We start from the raw sequence: 19,521 nt of genomic DNA on the forward strand, positions 1-19,521 counted from the left end.
TTTTTTTCCATACAGCTACTACCTGATGAAATTTTGGCCAAGTGCCAAGCGCGCAATATACCTGCACTAACGTACAATCAGTTGGCCGTTATATACAAATTAATTTGGTACCAGGATGGCTACGAGCAGCCATCCGAAGAGGATCTCAGGCGTATAATGGTGAGTCTCACTTAATAATACCCCATAGGCATACATTCTAAACTCGTTTCCCTGCAGAGTCAACCCGATGAGAACGAGAGCCAGACGGATGTCAGCTTTCGGCACATCACCGAGATAACCATTCTCACAGTGCAGCTGATTGTTGAGTTTGCTAAAGGTCTACCAGCGTTTACAAAAATACCCCAGGAGGATCAGATCACGTTACTAAAGGTGAGTATCATTGAATAAACGGACTTTAAGTGACAAGTCTATAGCATAAATGTTCGTTCTTTAGGCCTGCTCGTCGGAGGTGATGATGCTGCGCATGGCTCGCCGCTACGATCACAGCTCGGATTCCATATTCTTCGCGAATAACAGATCCTACACGCGGGACTCGTACAAAATGGCCGGAATGGCCGACAACATTGAAGACCTGCTGCATTTCTGCCGCCAAATGTTCTCGATGAAGGTGGACAACGTCGAATACGCGCTACTCACTGCCATTGTGATCTTCTCGGACCGGCCGGGCCTGGAGAAGGCCCAACTAGTCGAAGCGATCCAGAGCTACTACATCGACACGCTACGCATTTATATACTCAACCGCCACTGCGGCGACTCCATGAGCCTCGTCTTCTACGCCAAGCTGCTCTCGATCCTTACCGAGCTGCGCACGCTGGGCAACCAGAACGCCGAGATGTGCTTCTCGCTCAAGCTCAAGAACCGCAAGCTGCCCAAGTTCCTCGAGGAGATCTGGGACGTGCACGCCATCCCGCCCTCGGTCCAGTCGCACCTGCAGGTCACCCAGGAGGAAACCGAGCGGCTCGAACGGGCGGAGCGAATGCGCGCCTCGGTCGGCGGTGCCATCACCGCCGGCATCGACTCCGAGTCCGCCTCCACTTCGGCGGCGGCGGCCGCAGCCCAGCATCAACCCCAGCCTCCGACCCAGACCCAGAATGCGACGCAACTTCAGTCGCAGACGCAGCCGCAGCTGCAACCTCAGCTGCAAGCTCAACTCCAACCACAGCTTCAACCTCAGCTCCAACCGCAGCTCCAGCCGCAACTCCAGCCACAACTCCAGGCGCAGCTCCAGCCACAGCCGCAGCACCTTTCCGTTTCTACTCCCGCATCCGCCTCCGTATCTGCCTCTGGTTCCGTGCAGACGGTCAGCACGAGCAGCGACTACATCGGCGGTAGTGGGGCCATAGGACCCACCACTGCGGCGCCCACCTCCTCCAGCAGCATCACGGCCGCCGTTCCTGCCATCTCCACCACATCAGCGGTCCCGATGGGCAACGGTGTTGGAGTGGGTGTAGGTGTGGGAGTGGGAGTGGGAGTTGGGGTGGGCGGCAACGTCAGCATGTATGCGAATGCCCAGACAGCGATGGCCCTAATGGGAGTGGCCCTGCACTCACACCAGGAGCAACTAATCGGCGGAGTGGCGGTCAAGTCGGAGCACTCGACGACGGCATAGCAAACGCAGCGTCACCAACAGACCATTGGCGTCCTGCTGGATTGAGATGCGATCTAGGGGAATGGGGAAGTTTTGTCCCGGAGATTTTCGGGCGAACTTAGTAAGATGAGGAAGTGAATAATTAATGGACAAGCGTAATATGCAGTTATTTAGTCTTAAGCCTGCAAATATTAGAGTTTAGCTATTACCCATACGATTTAACTGATAATACAGCCTATTAACAATTACATAAAAGCTTTCTTGAAACAAGCTTCAACCACAATTGGACAAACGCGTTGAGCGACAGAAAGAGAGAGACAAATTGAAAAGAGAACCATTGGAAATCATGAAATATAGAATCAATTCTTTTGTGGGCGGATGTTCGATACGATGCGAATCGCGACTGCCTCACGATCAATTCTCGAATTTTATTTTTCAATTTGATCCTCCAAACTGCATGCGAAACAGATCAGAAAAGAAGAACAGAGAATAGAGCGAGAACAGAGGGAAGAGAGAAGAGAATAAAGATTGTTTATATTTTAAAAATATATAAAATAATAATTACTAACTGTAAACTTAATGAAAGCAACTGTATAATATCTAACTATAACTCTAAATCCTTACTCTAAAGAAGCGAGTAAATCTGTTAAATGAAAGGAATAGTTATGATAATAACATTAACATCCACCATAACTAAATACATTTAAATTAATTCAAAACAAACAAACTCTAAAAAAAACACGCAAAACTTGGACTGATTTTATAAATATTTTTTAATCATAACAAATGGCAAACTGTAAAAAATATTACAAGAAAGCAAAACTAAAAAAAATAACAAAAAATGAAAATATATTATTATGCCCTCCTTATATTTTTTAAAATCAAGAATATAAATTCTAAGATTCTGATAATTTCCACCCAAATATATTTGCAAGCAAAAACTAAGATCCTTTGAATATTGGCATCGTTTTTAGACATTTTTTTCAACAAAATTTTTATATTGAACTTTAACAAAAGAAAATGAAATTAAAGTGATTGGAGTCTTACTCAAAAACCAAAAGGCATCAAAAGGTATTAAGTCTAAAATAAATATTCATTTCAAATTCAACAAGCACCTTTAGGTGGAAAATATTTTTCAATCACTTTGATAACAGCCACACACATATAAATAAACACACACACACCAAAAGACTTCAATATATATTTATAAAATTTACATTGGTAATTTAAAATTTGTGTGAGTGACAAAATTCAACAAATTTGGCAAAATCAAAATTAATTTAATGAAAACCACCACAAGAAACGTGCAAAATTCTTTACTTTGGCAATTTTTATGTTAAACAAAATTTAATGCAATTGATTTTCAAACATTTTTATTAGACTTTATTAGTTTTATTTTGCTTTGCGATGTACACTTTAAATACATTTTTTAAAATTGTTGGCCTTATTTTAACTTAAATCAAATTTATTCTAATTTTAGTAGCAATTTGTGTTTGAAAACGAAAAGAAGAAGAAACAACTGTAAAATATTAATAAAATTAAACGTAAAGTTAAAAGTGAAATTCTTTTATTGTGTAAAAAGAAGATATAATAACATCTTACGTAGCTTTCTACTTGAATTGTGCAATTTTTTACTTTTACTACTAATCTTAATTTAAATATAATTTTACACACAACGCATACACACGCCTACACACACAGCCACACATGTAAACTTTTAAGTAAACTTAATTTATAAAGATGAATTTGTGTAAAGATGAACTAAAAGTAGCATGATATCAAGGATATATATGGAAGTAACTCTAATCAAACGAGCGCAATGCTTTCGAGGAGAGAATTCTAATTAAATGTAGCCTGCACTTTGACAAACAGAAAGCAGTGAATTATTTATTCATCATATTCGAAATTGGACGGAGGGAACTTCCAAGGGATGATCCAAACCAGCGATGACCCCCGCTCATCAAACTCATTATAAGTTTCGTTTTTACAATCGGTTTAAGTTTGATTCTTTCTAGCATGCACTCGAGCACGTTTAATTATTATTATAAAGATATACATAGTTACGTTTATGCATAACTTGTTTTGTAGTTCTACACGTAATGTAAAGAAGCAAACTCTATCGTAATACGGAATATTTTTACCTTTTTACCTAATTGCCGCAAGTGAAAGAAGTGAATGCAAGCAAAATATATACAATATATGAAAAAATATGTTGAACCAAAACAAAAAGAAGACAACATAAAAATATGCAAAAAACATAAACCAAAACCCCAGTGTTTTTATTTTGCCAAATATTTTTCCGTCATATTCCATGTGTTTTATTTTCGTTTACTAGGGAAGAGATAAAAACTATTGGGGTGTGAGTGAAAGACTTATGAGCTAGAAATTCAGAATTTGAACAAAATTTGCATTCGATGCAAATGGCTGTGAAATTGGCTAAGAACGAAAGGAACAGATGAAAAACGGAGGAATTAGTAAGCAGGAACAGTTTTGTATCTTTTCGACACTTGGTTTATGATTGGTTAACTTTTCAATGGATAAAACAGCAAGAAAGCTATCAAATAGCTTTAAGATGTAATTTTTAAGTAAGATTTATTTGCTAAACACATTTTTGAAAGTCCAAACCGGATGACTTTCAACATTATTATAGATATTCGATTTGCAATTCCAAACCCAAGTCAAGTGTTGAATATAGTATAAGTCAATCATAATAAATACCCTCGATAGACCCTCGCTAAATCTTTCAAATATTACATTATAGCTCGCCTAAGATCTGTACATATGCATATATTAATAAATTTATATTTATAGCTCTCGCTCTATAAGAATGAAAACAAAGAATGCGACTAACAAAAATACAAATAATGCAACCTGATGAATTACGAAAATAAAAGATTGTTTGGTATAAAGTAACAATTTGTTGACAGATCCATTCATATAAAGAAGATAACCAAAACAAATACACAAAGCTAAAGCTGAATCGTGAAACAAAATCGTTATGTAGATTTTTGAAATTCGAGACTTTGTTTTATTTTTATGCACTGTTTTCTGTTATGTGTAAACTCGTAACTTGTTTTGCCCCAAATCTCTAGACCTAACTATGTAGAACCCACGACCACGACCGTGTACACAGCCTGTAACCCTAAGAGAAATTGATTGACACTCACTCACAATTACAAGCATTTTGTGTTCAACTTGTAGATATTGATCCTGAATTGAAAAACTACCTCAAGCAAAACAAATGATGATGAAGCAGGCGGGCAACAGATGTAGGGTGATCGAAAGGTTTTAAGCATTATAAAAATAAATGTAACTACAAGCGAGACCTTAGCAGCAGAGCAAGAGCAGGAAAAGAAAACAAAAAAACAGATATATACCTTGAACAAAGATATTATTTTCGTTATAGAAATTTGATTTTCATGCACTCTCAGCCCACGAAAATTTTTAGTTTGAACTAAGAAACACCAAGCCTTTTTAAAGGTACCTGGTTTGCCGCAAATCATTGCCTAGCTTTAGGCGTAATCAGACTTATAATACGCAATATTGGAGTTTATTTTGTTTCTATTATAACGTAGGCGAGAACAGAACAAGACTCGTGCTAAAGCTTCATAATTTGAATTGAGTTTAATAGCTTAGTTTTTCTCACTGCCAAATCGAAATTGAGATCTAATACCATGCAGATTGACTAAGTTATCGAACCGCAGCCATTTTTCGAACTTAGAGTAATTAAAAGGGGAGACCGCCATAAGTCTAATTTCATTTGCAATGTCTAGCAATCAGTAATATAAATCTAAATGGTAACATGAATATCTACGAAATATATACAATTATAACAACCAGTTCAAGATACGATTTCGAGTATATCTTTAAGTCAGAACCTATACGTATATGGATTGACAACGCACACAATTCGAAGACAAAGAACTTAGCGAGTAAAATCATTTTTCCGGAAAATACAAATAGAAAATACGAAATACAAACTGAAAACTGAATTGATGGCATTTTAGTGTAACAAGAAATACAAACAAAGTCGATAATCTAATCAGCATACAGAAAATATTCTAAACGAAGCCCATTACACTCGAGATACGTAAGAAGAAATAAAATAGAAACCGGAAAGCGAAAATAACAGATTTGAGTCGATCAACCCTCTCCAGAGGAAATGGGTGGATGGACGGATCGTCTAGAAATAGTTTTCTATTTCACTTGCATTATTATTTATATGCTACACTGCCAGCAAACTTTTCTTCACCTTTTCGACTTGTCCGCAGAATGTGATAAGTCGAATAACCAAATATTGTTTCGTTTCCATAACTTCCCATATTGCAAATATTTCCAGAATTGCCGTATACCGATTTTGATAACGAGAGAGAAGTAGAGATTGTTAGCATTTAAACCGATTAAGCAAATGCAAGCGTATGCATACCTTCTCCTTACTGTATTTCCCCGGGCTGACATTGGGTACATCAAGATGAATAATTAATTTGAGGTACCCAAAACTCACAGTGCATACAAAATATATACCCTCGGATATGTATCTAGATGCACTCATTCAAATGTACGAATCTGACATCTAATTTGAAAATCTGTTTACTTAAAGTTAATATTATTGCTAATAACTTACAATACAGCATGATGAAAACTTTTATACTTTAAAGATCGAAGCACTATATTAAGTTAAATGACGAAAAAATGAAAACAAGATTGGGACGATTATAAACAGGTTATTGTCGATTTTCGGGGGTCTGGCGCATCGTCAGCAGCTAAAGCTGCAAGTTAAGGCGAAAATAATTACATTTTTGGAACTAATTTCATAATTAACAAATTTATTTAGGCCTAGATACACTTACACTTTGCATAGTTGTATAACTAAGTTGTAAATATATACATACACATAAATCTAACAGAAGTCTATATATACGATATATGAAACGTGTAATAAAATAAAAATGATATATTTAAAATTGTTGTTTTAATTGGGTATTTTAAGTATAATTGTGCAGTGTCAATTCCTTTCGAAGGCGAATCGCACATTCATATATATAGTCATCCGATATTTATAAAAAAGTATATATAGGAAACAACCATGTTATAATTTGATTTATTTTCTCGATTGTTCCAATTGTAGCTTAATGATATAGTAGGCAACAGAAAGAAGACCTTTTGCAAAGTTTCATCAAAATACTTTTAAGACTGAGGGATCAAGAATATATAAACCTTTTTTGGACAAGTTCAAGGTATTGACTGAAATTAGAATACTCTCTTAAAGTATAAAAACATATTCTTTGACCAATAAAATTGTAAAACATAATAAATAGGCCACATTTTTCGAAAATAATTATTTTATTTTAAAAAAATGGGACTTAAATAGAAAGCACTTCTTTTTTTACAGCACTTAGGCCTATTTTAAATAATTAATTATTAGGTGAAACGATCGCAAGCTGTTTTTGCCTAAGAAAATATTTATTTAACAAAATTTTAAAAATTATTAGAATACAATTATAATAAACACCTTTTTATTAATGTTTCGATGGTACCAAATATAAGTTTATGAATTCGTCTTTTGAAAATAAGATTTTGTAAACACTGAAACATTTTTTTTGATTTTGTAACGAAATGCAATAATACAAAAGAATATTAAAGATTTAATTTTAAATGTTTATAGAAATGCAAACAAAAAATACGGTATAAACGTTAGGTTGGTGGAATCCGGGTATAATTCAGATTTGGTACTTTTTTCTGTGGTATTTTTTTCTAAAAGGTATATTGCGTTGCTTTTAAACGGCCACACTGACTGAGAGACGCGCCGATCTGCGGAAAATTTATTATATTTAAGTAAAAGGTAATTATGTGATGTTTTGAAAGCAAAAAAACTTTTGGAAAAGACGCTGTAATTTAGCTACTTACGCTTGTGAACCGATAAGTCAATCAATTCTGTTTTATTGCCCTGCCACAAAACACGTAAGCGGTTGTAAGCAAATTTGCAAGATGGCGGCTAATGTTGGCCCAACAGAAAACACAAATTTGCTCCAACCTGAATGAGAAGAGAATGGTTTGCAAGACTTAATTGGCTACAGGGAATCCTTAAGCCTTTTAATCCTTTTAAAGCATACAAAAGAGAAGGCCGAAGCGGCCCAGAAGTGAGGTTATGCACGAGCCACTTTCACTTACCTAGCCTTAACTCTCATTTGCAGACAACCGACAATGGCTGATTCGGACGACGAGTACGACCGCAAGCGGAGGGACAAGTTCCGAGGGGAGCGTAGCGATAGTTACCGCACGGAACGCCGCGACGAGCGCCGCCCGGTGGGTGGTTCTGCCGGCGCCCGCGACGAGTGGGCGGAACGGTAAGTGGAGGTTATCCTTCAGCTATTACATGACACCATTTACTGGAATTTACAGCAATCCCTTCAGGGGCGGGGCTTCCGCAGGCGGCGGCGGCGGAGGAGCCCGCCACAGGCCGGACTACAGCGACTATCGGGGTCCGGGGCCCAGGCCGCGCTACGGGTCGCCCGGACGGGATCTGCCACCAGCCAAGCGGATGCGACCCGACTGGGGCGATGGAGATGTACGCTCCAATCCCCGTTTTGGGGGTAAGTTCAAATAGTCTCAATGATTGAATATAATATAAAGAGCAACTCTTTCAATTAAGGCTACGACCCGTATTTGATGCAAGCCTGGAACGACCACTACCAGTCTATGCACTCGGCTTATTCCCACGCCGGCCATGCACCTCCTGCTCGGGAACAGGTGAGCAGCGGTGGCGACACGCTTACCCAGCCGGCCATGCTCAACCTGAAGCAGTTCCTCGACACCCAGGACGAGAACATATCCGACTCGGAGGTGATGCGCAAGTACACCGAGTACAAGACGGACTTCAAGCGACAGCAGCTAAACGAGTTCTTTGTGGCCCACAAGGACGAGGAATGGTTAGTAGCTGACCAGAGGTTGCACCCACTACGGTTTCGTTGATATCTCTGCCTGTGCAGCCCCTTGCGTCTTTTGCCATGTTCCTGTCTCCTGTTCGCCACTCATAACTTTCTGTATATTAAGTTTTTCTCTGCAGCTTATTGGGTTTATGAGACAGAGACATCTCTGAGAGGTTCTGCGCCATGTCGCAGAGCTGCTGATATCTACTAAATTCAAATTTGTTAATTACCCGGCGAGCAATGCCGAGGTGTGTTCATATTTTAAAACCGCGATTTATTTAAATTCGATTGTTGAGCAAAAGCCCAAATAACAATAAAACAATCCCATAAATAACGAAAGCGCAAAGCTTGCAAGGTAAGATTTTGGGTGATAACTAAAAAAACCTATCTAAACCAGTGAAAAATTAACATAACTGACTATCAACAGCTGGGCGAAGAAGCGAAAAAGTAGAAATTAAATCGTCATAGAGAAAAAAAACTTATTTCTGCCTTACTAATTACCATAACAAATTTTTTATCTGCAGGTTCAAAAATAAATACCACCCCGAGGACAGTGTAAAACGCAGCGAAGAGCAGCGCGGCTTCCTACAGGTACTATCTTTATCCAATTGTTTCCACAACCACTTTAAACTCATTTATTACAGAGGCGGACGGATGTTTTCGTGGAATTGCTCGAGAATGGAACTATTGGCTCGGTCAAGGTGGATTCCTCGCAGGGTGATGCCTTGATCCGTGTGTTGGACACCTGTGTCATAAAGCTGGAAGGCGGCACCGACGAGGACCTTAAAGTGCTCGACGAGAAGCCAAAAGAGCCGGTGGTCTATGAGCGAAAGTCGGACCTCATTGACTCTGCCAAGCTGACAGAGGAAGCAATCAAGAGTCCCAAGGAAGAGAAGCAGAGTGAGGAGGATTCGTTGCCAGTTGTTGTGTCACCACAGCGGAAAGCTGTGAAACCTGTTAACTCTGACGAGGAAAACTGGGATGACGATGAAGCAGAAAGTGCGCCGCCCAAGAAAGAGGTGAAGGATGATTCAAAGGCCACCGATTCTAGCGCTGAGGACAAGCAGCCGAATAAAAAAAAGACCAAGAAGCGCAAGCGGAATAGCAGCGATGATGACAGCTCCTCATCCGACTCCGAATCCAGTTCCAGCTCAGATGATGAGAAGCTAAAAGAGAAATATGATGTGGAAGATGGTCTGAGGAGTGAGCAAAAAGCCGAAGCGGAAAAGGACAGGCTTGACGCGGCCAAAGCAAAGCAAGCACCAGAGAGTCCCAAACCGGAAGCGCTAGTAGAAACGCCAATTCCCGAGCCAGAAGAAGAAGCCACAGAAGGCAATGCTGTCGAGAATGACGAGGCAGAAAAGTCACCGGAAGAGAATTTGAGTGCGCCCAAAGAAGCGGAAAATGGAGACGCTGGCAAAACTGAAGAGGGAGAAGAAAAGCCTCCTAGTAATGAAAACCAGGTTGTCGAAACCGAGACCATTGACCTGGACAAAGTAAAGGATGGCCACCCAAGAGCGCTGCATCGCACCTCCTCCATCTTTCTGCGCAACTTGGCCCCCTCCATAACCAGAGCCGAAATCGAGGGTGTATGCAACCGTTTTAACGGCTACCTAAGGGTGGCTATTGCAGATCCTTTGGTAGAACGCCGTTGGTATCGCCGCGGATGGATAACTTTCATGCGGGACGTCAACATCAAAGAGATTTGCTGGGGCCTGAACAACCAGCGGCTGCGAGACTGTGAAATGGGTGCCATCGTTAATCGAGACCTGAGTCGACGGGTACGGCCAGCCAACGGAATCACCGCCCACAAACAGGTGGTGCGTTCAGACATAAAGCTATGCGCCAAGATTGCTCTGAATCTGGACGAAAGATTCAGACTGTGGACGGAGGCGTCTGCAAACGAGGCAAATGCCGCCAACCGCGCGACGGAATCTTCGGCGAATGGGAACGCCTCCACATATGGCTTCAATTCGAAAAATCCGGTGCTGCAAAACATCACCGACTACCTCATCGAAGAGGCGTCCGCAGAGGAGGAAGAGCTTCTCGGTCTTACAGGTGAAAACAAAGACAGTGAGGGTGAACCCATCGAGCGTGATGAGCAATTGATAGCCGTTCTGGACCGACTGGTGCTTTACTTGCGTATTGTGCACTCCGTAGACTATTACAACCATTGCGAGTACCCGTACGAGGACGAGATGCCTAACCGCTGTGGCATTATCCATGCCCGTGGTCCAACTCCTGCTCGGGTGACGAGCAACGAGTTGCAGGAGTATATCAAGACGTACGAGAGCAAGCTGCAGCAATTCCTCACCAAGACTGTATTGCTCAGTGACGAGGAGATTAAGGATCTTGGCTCTAAGGACGCAGAGACCGAGGTGGAGAAGTTTGTGCAGGCGAACACCCAAGAGCTAGCCAAGGACAAGTGGTTGTGCCCGCTTTCGGGCAAGAAGTTTAAGGGCCCCGAGTTCATTCGCAAGCACATCTTGAATAAGCACGAAGAGAAGGTCGACGAGGTGCGCAACGAGGTGCAGTACTTTAACAACTACCTGCGCGATCCGAAGCGTCCGCAGTTGCCCGAGCACCCCGGCAGCTCTAAGCGCCCTGAATCGGAATCTTCCCGAGGCGGAGGAGGGTGAGTGTAGCCTTTTGTGTAATGCCTTCTTAAATAACAAATTTATTTTCTTAAATATAGTTATCGAGCGCCCATGTACCCACCTTTTTCGGCGATGCCCTACGGATTCGGACCACCCATGATGGGTGGTGGCCGCGGAGGACGCAACTTCCCTCCCGTTCGCAGGTTAGTACATCGCCTAATGTTTTTTCTTATAGTTTAGGAGTGCTATCGACCATAGGATTCACAATAGTATTTCCCAAAACCGATCAATGGATACATTCGATCTCTTTTTTTCTCGACTTTTCTTAAAGAATCGTAACGAGATTGATTTTAAACTCGTCACCTATTTCTTTTCTTGGTGTGCTAAAGAGAAACATACAGAACCCTAGACATAATAACATTGAGTGAATTTTTCACTACAGCGGATTTAAGCCCCGACCACAGTCACGCCTCCATAACCACACACTTATAGCATTTAGGCGTACCTGTCTCTTCCCTGTTTTTACTTTGATTTCTCTTTTGTTGGTCTAAATCGAAATTTGTCACAACTTTCTTGTGTCGCAAATTTTTTGCAGAGAATTGCCTTTGGAACACCAGCGCCGGCTTATCGGTTACCATGATTTGGATGCGCCTGCCAATTCCGATATGTTTGACTAATTGATTAGCACAAAACAGGCTCACTCGATGCAGCAATTATCGTTTGGCGAGCTCAAGTTTTAAAAGCAATTCAAGCAATGCTAGGAAAAGTATCTACTGCATATAAAGATGGTTTATATACAACTACCGATATCCGTTTTCCTGTACAATAATATGCCAATTGTATTAAGAATCCGACAACGTTGCTAACTTTCATTTGCCCGAAATAAATGCGAATCCATAGCCTAAAACGAAACTTTGTAATATTTTGCATTTCTGCCCTGCCCTAAGTCTTGCGTGAATAATTCCAATATCTATATTCATTCTCGTTGCTTACAGACCCGGTGGTTTTGATTATCGACCCAGATCACACTACCGGGACTTGGACGCGCCGCAAGAACCGTACTAGAACTAGTTGTGCCCAGATCACAAACTAAATCAATTGTATTTATCACATTAACTGCTAAACACTCAAATTAAGTTATCTCAATTGACGCCTGTTTTGTACGGTATACTTTTGTATTTCACGGAAGAAAGCGAAATAAAGTGCGAATGAAAAGCGAATTTTAGAGGTTCCAAGGTCTTTTTTAGAGGAACACCCTGTGGGCTCTCAGTTTCCTCATCGTAAACAGAGAGCAGAGCGAGGGCGCTGGTTCGAAGAGAGATGTATCAGTCCTCTTGGCTAAAAGGAAGAGCAGTATATGGAGAAGTGTGCTAAAAATAAGCCCGCTGTCGCCGGCTTGCTGAAATCAGACGAGTCAAAAAGAAAATTCCCTTTGCCGACGTAACATTGTGGTGCTGTCCGCTGGTGGATAATCAAATATTTATTAAGGATCAGCAATGGTGTCGAGCACGGACTGTCCCGTTTGTGGAGTGGCTGCCTCGCAGGCTTGCACCAGGTGTAAGATGGTGCGTTACTGCGATCGAGAGCACCAAAAGCAGCACTGGCCGCAGCATAAGCGCAGTTGCAGGCCGTTCAGCGAGGAGCAGGATCCCCAGCTGGGCAGGTATCTAATGGTAACCCAGGACATTGCAGCTGGCCAGATAGTGTTCATTGAGGAGCCTCTGGTGGTTGGGCCCAAGTGGTACCTCTCCGACGCAGATAAGGAGGCCTCTATCGTTCCGTGCGTGGGCTGTGCCACGCCCTGCCGTTTGGGCAAGCACCAATGTCGCAGGTGACACACCCTTTTCGCTGTAGTAAGTATCCACTTGAACTATTAATTTTTCAGATGCCGCTGGCCAGTCTGCAGTTCCGGCTGTGAGCACGAGGCTCTGGAGTGCAGTGTGCTTAGCCTGGGAGCGGGTACACCTGCTAGGGCAGATGCCCGTTCACTCAACGACTATTTTAGGAGCGATGCCCTTTTGGTGCTGAAGTGCTTGCTGCTGCAGCGACAAAGTCCGGCCAAGTGGGCTGCTCTGCTGGAGATGCAGTCTCACGAAGAAGAGCGCAGGGGCACCGAGCTGCACGTGGAGGCGGAAAAACGGGTTGTGAGCTACTTGCAGCAGCGATTTCTAGGCCGGCTCAAGAAAACCAAGCCAAACCTACTGCAGGATTGCGGACCAGAGTTACTGCATCGACTGTGCGGCATCATCGAGACCAACTTTATGGTAATCGAGCTGCCGACGGGAGTGGAGCTGAGCGGTCTATTTCGGCAGGCCTGCATGATGGAGCACGCCTGCCAGCCCAATTGTGATTTCCAGTTCGACCCTATTACTCAGCAAATTTCTGTGCGGGCAGGCTGCAACCTGCGGAAGGGCGACCACCTGCGGATCACCTACACAAATATCCTCTGGGGCACTCATCTTCGCCAGCACCATCTGCGGCTAACGAAACACTTCAGCTGCCGCTGCAGCCGTTGCCTTGATCCAACGGAATATGGGACCTATATAAGTGCATTGGCATGTCTGGGGGATGTAAACAAAACGTGCGCTGGCACCCATCTTCCCGTGGATCCGTTGGACGAGAACACCCAGTGGAAGTGCGATACTTGTCCGATGCTCGTGGATGGGGCCTACGTGTCCGAACTGCAGACTCACATGACCGAGCAGGTGGATAGCTTAATGGCCGGATGTCCTTCCGCGAATCAGGTTGAACTGTTACTGGCCCGGCTGTCCCAGATCTTGCATCCCAACCACTTTCACACCTTCAACCTGAAGCACACGTTGATCCAACTGTACGGCAATGAAACTGGCTTGGAATTGGGCGGGCTCAGTAGCGGGCAACTGGAGCGGAAACTGCGCCTGTGCGATGAGCTCTACAACGTCTGCCGGCGTTTGGATCCGCACAGCATCAAACTCGCTATCTACGTGACGGTCATTCTGATCGAGATTGCCCACACACGGGAGGAGCAAGCGCGAAGGGCTCCTGGAGAGGGATCTAGTTTTCTGGAATTGGCACAGGCTCGTCTTAAGGAAGCGGAGGTGGTCCTGGAGAAGGAGCTCGAATCGGTGGCTGGCAAAAAGCTGTACGACCAGCTGCAGAAGGAGATTTTTGAGTGCGAAAAACAAATGCTGACTCTCACCTATAACCAAAAACGTGATGTCGGACAAAAATAATTTTTTTGTTGAATAAATCAAAATGTAACACCTAATCCCATAATTTAAAATACCAGCAAAGCATTATTGCACAATCTTGCACCCCAAAATCATGAATATTCTCTCAGTTAAATGTTCATATGGAAGCTAAAGGATATTGTCTCATTTTAATAAAGCTAAAAAGACCTTATTAACACGTTATATGTAATATAAAAAATTTCATTGGTATCTTGGCAAAAAATAAGGGTCAATTTGTAATATACTGGATATAGATATAGATTTAAAAATCATCACCTTAAGTTTCGTTAAAGCCTACATTTTTATTTACCTACAACAAATAATTGATCCCTAATTTACTGTGTAGCTTGTAGCTCGACTCGTTGCTGTCGTAAAAGTTGTGGGTGAGCCCGCAGGATGTCTCGCTGCTGGCGCAAGTTCTTGATGATTCCTGGCAAGTGCCACGCGTGTCTGAGCAGACTATCCCTCACATCGAAGTGGGCGTGTCGAACGCAGCGCAGCTGAGAGCAGTGCGCCACGGTGCGGAGTTCCAAGGCCATGTCGTGGACAAGGGCGGCAAGGTACTCCTGCGTCTCGTTAATCGCGTGTACTTCCAGGGTGAAATGTGGGCGCTCGAACTGTATAAGTTTAATGCCGTAGACAACGGGCTGGCTGTCGTCCGCGGGGCGGAGGAGGCCTCTGCAGGCGAGTTCGTAGGCCTCCTGAGTCTGCAAATCGACGCCGCAGAGCTCGAACATCTTACGCTGATGCGAGGCCTGCATGGAGGCGGCTAGGCCGCTGATTCTGTCCGCAGACACATGTCGGTGGTTGGAGCGCATTGTGACTCGTGAGTCTGGCAGGTGGCTTTCCGTGGCGCTTCCCAGGCGACCGGTGATGTGGTAGACACGCACAGGGCGATTTCTCCGAATGCTACTGGACTGTCCCGTACCCTTGTTGATCCCGAAGACTACAAAGAAATGGTTAGACAAGCATCTAAAACTGACTACTTGACTTACGAAGGACTCCGCTGGTGTGATCTCCCAGGTTGGACACTGTCGAGCATTTTAAGTCCCGAGGAAGGTACCTCGGGCCGGTGGAAAGAACGTGGTCTGACAGATCCGTCTGGTCAGCTATGTTGTGCAGTACGGTGTCGGCGGCGGTGCCTGTGCCCAGGAGGGGTCTTTCTTCTTTCAATTTACGAGGCTCCCTTTGCTCCATTTCGTTAAGCCCTAAAAAAGCCAGAGAAAAAGCATGAAATTGAATTCTGGAACTTTATCGCATCTTACCCTTGCAAATGTTGCTGAGAATGGCATTGCGGACGTGGTTCACTTTCATGCCGGCCGGTTTGTACACATTTAAAATGCCGCCCAAGTGTTTGAACACTGTGGCAGCATCATAGACCTTTGTGAGAGCCATTTTTTTTTCAGAAATTACATAAATTAAGCGCAATTACAAATATTTTTGTTTTTAAATAGAGCGGAAAGTGTTGGTAAACACGCACGAACAGCTGACCTGCCATTCACACCATCCAGCCCTTGTAGAAATAGAGCAGGGTGGTAAACAAAATACTGTGTATTACTTGAGAAGCATTGATTATTAAATAATGTTAAATCAATTTATTAATAAAAAACAACTTGAAGGATGCAAGTATTCGATCAAGGTCATTTGTTATCATTTGAAGTCATTTTTTGTGCATTTTCAGTGTTTGTCAGATACTATTTAGCTGTTTTTAGCTTGCGATCTAGCTACATTTTGAATGCGAGATTTGGCGCAACATTGACGAATGCCTATTGGTCACACTATTCGCGCTGCACGTGTAAAATTTGTTTTTACTGACCGCTGCTGAAATTTTAAAAACCGCTACTCATTTCAAATTTTCCCAAACTCTGGATAGAATAGTTTGGTCACGATGAAGTGGACGACTGCGAATTTAAAGCACGCAAACTACACGGCCAACCACGAACTGTATGTGGGAACGCACACGGGCTCCTTTAAACGTAAGTCTGCCTGATTTTTATTGGCAAAAGGCATTATAATCACAAGACTTTTTCAGACCTGGTGCCCTCTTCGGAAAAATCCCCACATGGACAAAGCAACCTGAGCGACCTGGTTGGTCTGGACAAGGATTCGCGCGTCACATCGCTGGCCTTTGGCGACGAGGCTCAGACGGAAATCCTGCTCGGACGCGCCAAGAACGCCGTGGAGTTGCACTCCTTTGCAGAGGGAAAGAGCACCAGAAAGTCGATATCCTTTACCGCCGCACCAATCGTAGGACTGGCCCGGTACAATGACAAGCTTATTGCCGGCATTGGCAATGGACAGATACAGAGCCTGGAGCTGGAGGTGGACGAGGAGTCCGAGCCTGTGGTTATTACCACGGGCAACCAAATCGACCACCTGCGTCAGTGTGCGCAGGCCAGGAACATTGTGGCCACCGGCGGAAAGGAGCGGCAGAACAATCTAAAGGTCTACGATCTAAGCTCTGACGGCAAGCAGATCTTCAGTTCCAAGAACCTTCCGAACGACTATCTGCAGTTGGAGGTGCCAGTCTGGGACAGCGACATAGGTTTCGTGGATGGGCCCAGTGTACTGGCTACCTGCTCACGAACCGGCTACGTACGCCTCTACGACACCCGCAAGCAGCGCCGTCCGGTTGCGTCCTTTGCCAGCGAGGAGCACGGCATGAGTTTTACAACTTTGGTGGCGCGGGGCAATTTCATCTACACGGGCACCACAATGGGCGCTCTGAAAGCCTTTGACACACGACGCATGAAGACCCATGTGCATACCTACAAGGGATTCACCGGCGGGATCAGTGATCTGCATCTGGATATCACCGGTCGATACCTAAGCTCGGCTAGCCTTGACCGATACGTGCGCATCCATGACTCTGAATCCACGGTGCTGCTTTACCAATGTTATGTTAAGTCGAAGGCCACCAAGATCCTTATCCGTCAACGGGAAAACGAACCGCAGGATAGTGAACATCCTGAAGAGGACACAGAGCTAGAAGTGGATAATAACGTGAAGCAAAACAAGACCGTCAAAGCAACACCGGTAGACAATGAATACGAGGACTTGTTCGATCAGATGCCTACAGTGGGGTGAGTTTACTTTTTACGCTACTTGAGGGAACTTATAGGCTAAAATCTCTCTTTTCTTTTTTACTATAGCGACAGCGATGGGTCTGAAGGAGAAGAGGAGACGGCTACCAAGCAATCAAAGGCCAAGCTGAAACGAAAGTCTATCAACCAGTCCCTGAAAACAAAAAAGAAAAAGTTGTAAATAGTTTAAGCGCCATTTATTTACTTGTTAATAAGTAGCTTAAAGTATAACGGTAAAATATTAAAGTATAGTAATAGAATACAGTTTATTTTCACGTTTGCCTTAGAAGCTGAATTCTCTAGAGTTTATAGTTGGTAACAAGCCGAGCTTGAAAATGCCGCTTGATTTAAAATGTAATTCTGACCAATCAAGTTGGGAAGCTGTGGCAGACTGTCTCAAGAAACTTAAATAATAATCTGGGGCTTAAAAAGTCGGACTTGACATCCTAGAAAGTATTTACAAAAAGGAAAAGCAAAAGGATTACTTTAAGAATTTCCTGAGTGTTTGAATGCGAGTCAGACTCATTTTTTAAGACATGCCAAAATAATGAGATTCCTAAGAATGTCACTTACAGGAATATTTAATATAAATTATTAAATGTAAGCGAGCACAACAGAGGACGACAGTGATAATGTGGTAACACCAACACAAAAACCACACAAACCAGAACGGCAAAAAACTTGACAGACGGCTTGGCGAAAGAGCATTTATGACGAAGCAGCCGTCGCAGAGGATTCGTGACCGTCTTGTCAGCCTCCCAACGAGATGTACGTGGCCACCCTAACAACCAGAAGTGAAGGTAAGCCCGATGAAGTATTGGTGGATCTGTATGAATATTGACAGGCATTGGTTCACCTTCCAAAGGCAGAGTATATGTTACGAAAAAAGCTTTTAATTTCAAGCTTGTTACAAAAAAACTATTGCAATACCCTAAGTATTCATATAGGCAGGCAATCAAACTGTTAAAAATATTGTTTGTTGACATTCAGCTCAAACGGCTCAATCGGTTTTAATTTTTAATATGAATGTTGCCTTTTGCAATCTCACCGCTTGCACCAATTTATTGTTTAAAAGGATACCTTGGCCTTGACATCTCCTAAAAACAGCCCTTTGACACTATGTAAAGGATGAATACTGTGTAGCTCGAAAGGCTAAATAAAATACACGTTAAAATCGTAAGTAATTTTGACCATTTTTTAGGTAAATTTAGTATTTGTGTGTATAGAAAGAATGCTCAATTTGTATGAATATTTCAAGGTTATACTTTGAAGCTCTTTAGTGCTGTTATGGCAGACCAGAATGAATGCGATTTAGGGTCTAAGCATTGGCTTCGAAGATTATCACTCATACGTACTGTTGCTCTTGGTTTATGGAACCTCTAAAACTTTAAATAAAATTGTTTGGCACTCGAACACATTCATTGAACTTCAAAATCTTCCATATATTTTGAACTACCCTAATGCACCCCTCTTGGCTAAAACGATAATAAAAGATTTTAAATATAAATCATATCCGTTCTTTCATTTTTTTTATGTGCAGAGATACCCAGTAGAAATCGCTTTATTCCACTCCGCTAATTTAATATGGTCAGAATCACGTTCTCAGTCACATTATTTTACCCCACTTTCCACATTAAGCTTGTAACCTTAAAAGACCAAAAACACGCTCGAGTATCTTTTAAATGGCCCACTCTCCCAGCCAGGAAGTTAGATGCTGGGAAACTATTTGACAGAACCCTGTTTGCCAGCATGCCCAAATAGTTTCCCCTCCTCCTCCTTGGACCAGAACTTTGGCGTGTTCAAATCTTCTCCATCTGGCTCCTAAGCCGGAACAATAAAATTCCGAACTTGTGCTTGCCCAGCATCCAAAGGACTTTCAATCGGAGTAGCAGACGGGGGAAAACAATTTAGAAGAGGTTCTGTAAACTGCAGCTGAAAGTAAGAGGAGGCCCCTTGATTCGTTCGACACTAGTTGTTGACTCAGTTCCTTCAGTCCTCGCTTGTCATTGTTTAATAACTTTGAGTGGATTTTAATAAGTCACGATCCAGACACCTGCCAATGTAAATGCAAGTTGAAAATTTGTTATGTTAATTAAAGCAAATGGGTCCTGGCAA

At 42.9% G+C, this 19,521-nt stretch overlaps 5 protein-coding genes across 11 annotated transcripts in view; 4 read left to right on the forward strand and 1 right to left on the reverse strand.

Moving 5' to 3' along the window:
* The window catches only part of LOC108051912 (ecdysone receptor), a 75,294-nt gene extending 71,835 nt beyond the window's left edge, over window positions 1-3,459 (forward strand). For all 3 annotated transcript variants that reach the window (XM_044461978.1, XM_044461979.1, XM_044461974.1), the window contains 3 exons: window positions 16-159; window positions 217-369; window positions 434-3,459. In XM_044461978.1, coding sequence (XP_044317913.1) covers window positions 16-159; window positions 217-369; window positions 434-1,609 — 1,473 coding nt within the window. In that variant the 3' untranslated portion in view covers window positions 1,610-3,459. The remainder of the gene's footprint in view (window positions 1-15; window positions 160-216; window positions 370-433) is intronic.
* Window positions 3,460-7,363: 3,904 nt separating this feature from the next.
* LOC108050949 (serrate RNA effector molecule homolog) lies at window positions 7,364-12,334 on the forward strand. 5 transcript variants are annotated; one of them, XM_017132863.2, is made up of 8 exons: window positions 7,364-7,430; window positions 7,783-7,935; window positions 7,991-8,181; window positions 8,241-8,517; window positions 9,042-9,108; window positions 9,162-11,152; window positions 11,213-11,317; window positions 11,710-12,026. In XM_017132863.2, exons 2-8 carry the CDS (start codon window positions 7,793-7,795, stop codon window positions 11,789-11,791), a joined length of 2,856 nt encoding a protein of 951 aa, XP_016988352.2. In that variant the 5' UTR covers window positions 7,364-7,430; window positions 7,783-7,792; the 3' UTR covers window positions 11,792-12,026. The 5 variants fall into 5 exon arrangements, with proteins under 5 accessions (XP_016988352.2, XP_044315002.1, XP_044315005.1 ...); XM_044459067.1 differs by lacking the exons at window positions 7,364-7,430; window positions 11,710-12,026 and adding an exon at window positions 12,110-12,334; XM_044459070.1 differs by lacking the exons at window positions 7,364-7,430; window positions 11,710-12,026 and adding an exon at window positions 12,110-12,334 and having other exon boundaries at window positions 8,003-8,181.
* A 111-nt stretch (window positions 12,335-12,445) lies between these two features.
* On the forward strand, window positions 12,446-14,506 carry LOC108050950 (SET domain-containing protein SmydA-8). The gene is made up of 2 exons (XM_017132868.2): window positions 12,446-12,945; window positions 13,000-14,506. The coding sequence occupies exons 1-2, from the start codon at window positions 12,611-12,613 to the stop codon at window positions 14,324-14,326; spliced, it is 1,662 nt and encodes a 553-aa protein (XP_016988357.2). The 5' UTR covers window positions 12,446-12,610; the 3' UTR covers window positions 14,327-14,506.
* A 94-nt stretch (window positions 14,507-14,600) lies between these two features.
* LOC108050953 (mitochondrial mRNA pseudouridine synthase Trub2) lies at window positions 14,601-15,801 on the reverse strand. The gene is made up of 3 exons (XM_017132870.2): window positions 15,589-15,801; window positions 15,319-15,531; window positions 14,601-15,269 (listed from the first exon to the last, which is right to left on the reverse strand). Exons 1-3 carry the CDS (start codon window positions 15,716-15,718, stop codon window positions 14,659-14,661), a joined length of 954 nt encoding a protein of 317 aa, XP_016988359.1. The 5' UTR covers window positions 15,719-15,801; the 3' UTR covers window positions 14,601-14,658.
* A 281-nt stretch (window positions 15,802-16,082) lies between these two features.
* On the forward strand, window positions 16,083-17,666 carry LOC108050951 (WD repeat-containing protein 74). Its single transcript, XM_017132869.2, has 3 exons — window positions 16,083-16,299; window positions 16,356-17,406; window positions 17,476-17,666. Exons 1-3 carry the CDS (start codon window positions 16,212-16,214, stop codon window positions 17,585-17,587), a joined length of 1,251 nt encoding a protein of 416 aa, XP_016988358.2. The 5' UTR covers window positions 16,083-16,211; the 3' UTR covers window positions 17,588-17,666.
* The last annotated feature ends 1,855 nt before the right edge of the window (window positions 17,667-19,521 follow it).

This window comes from Drosophila rhopaloa, unplaced genomic scaffold (genome assembly GCF_018152115.1).
Source record: "Drosophila rhopaloa isolate 14029-0021.01 unplaced genomic scaffold, ASM1815211v1 contig_115, whole genome shotgun sequence".
Lineage (NCBI taxonomy): Eukaryota > Metazoa > Arthropoda > Insecta > Diptera > Drosophilidae > Drosophila > Drosophila rhopaloa.

Coding starts and splice junctions, on each gene's coding strand:
- LOC108050949 (XM_017132863.2), top strand. CDS start 7,793: ATGGCTGATTCGGACGACGAGTACGACCGCAAGCGGAGGGACAAGTTC. Junction 8,518..9,041: donor GCCCACAAGGACGAGGAATG/GTTAGTAGCTGA, acceptor TTTTATCTGCAG/GTTCAAAAATAAATACCACC. Junction 11,153..11,212: donor TCTTCCCGAGGCGGAGGAGG/GTGAGTGTAGCC, acceptor TCTTAAATATAG/TTATCGAGCGCCCATGTACC.
- LOC108050950 (XM_017132868.2), top strand. CDS start 12,611: ATGGTGTCGAGCACGGACTGTCCCGTTTGTGGAGTGGCTGCCTCGCAG. Junction 12,946..12,999: donor GGCAAGCACCAATGTCGCAG/GTGACACACCCT, acceptor TTAATTTTTCAG/ATGCCGCTGGCCAGTCTGCA.
- LOC108050953 (XM_017132870.2), bottom strand. CDS start 15,718: ATGGCTCTCACAAAGGTCTATGATGCTGCCACAGTGTTCAAACACTTG. Junction 15,532..15,588: donor TCTCAGCAACATTTGCAAGG/GTAAGATGCGAT, acceptor TGGCTTTTTTAG/GGCTTAACGAAATGGAGCAA. Junction 15,270..15,318: donor TCACACCAGCGGAGTCCTTC/GTAAGTCAAGTA, acceptor ATTTCTTTGTAG/TCTTCGGGATCAACAAGGGT.
- LOC108050951 (XM_017132869.2), top strand. CDS start 16,212: ATGAAGTGGACGACTGCGAATTTAAAGCACGCAAACTACACGGCCAAC. Junction 16,300..16,355: donor GCACACGGGCTCCTTTAAAC/GTAAGTCTGCCT, acceptor AGACTTTTTCAG/ACCTGGTGCCCTCTTCGGAA. Junction 17,407..17,475: donor GATCAGATGCCTACAGTGGG/GTGAGTTTACTT, acceptor TTTTTACTATAG/CGACAGCGATGGGTCTGAAG.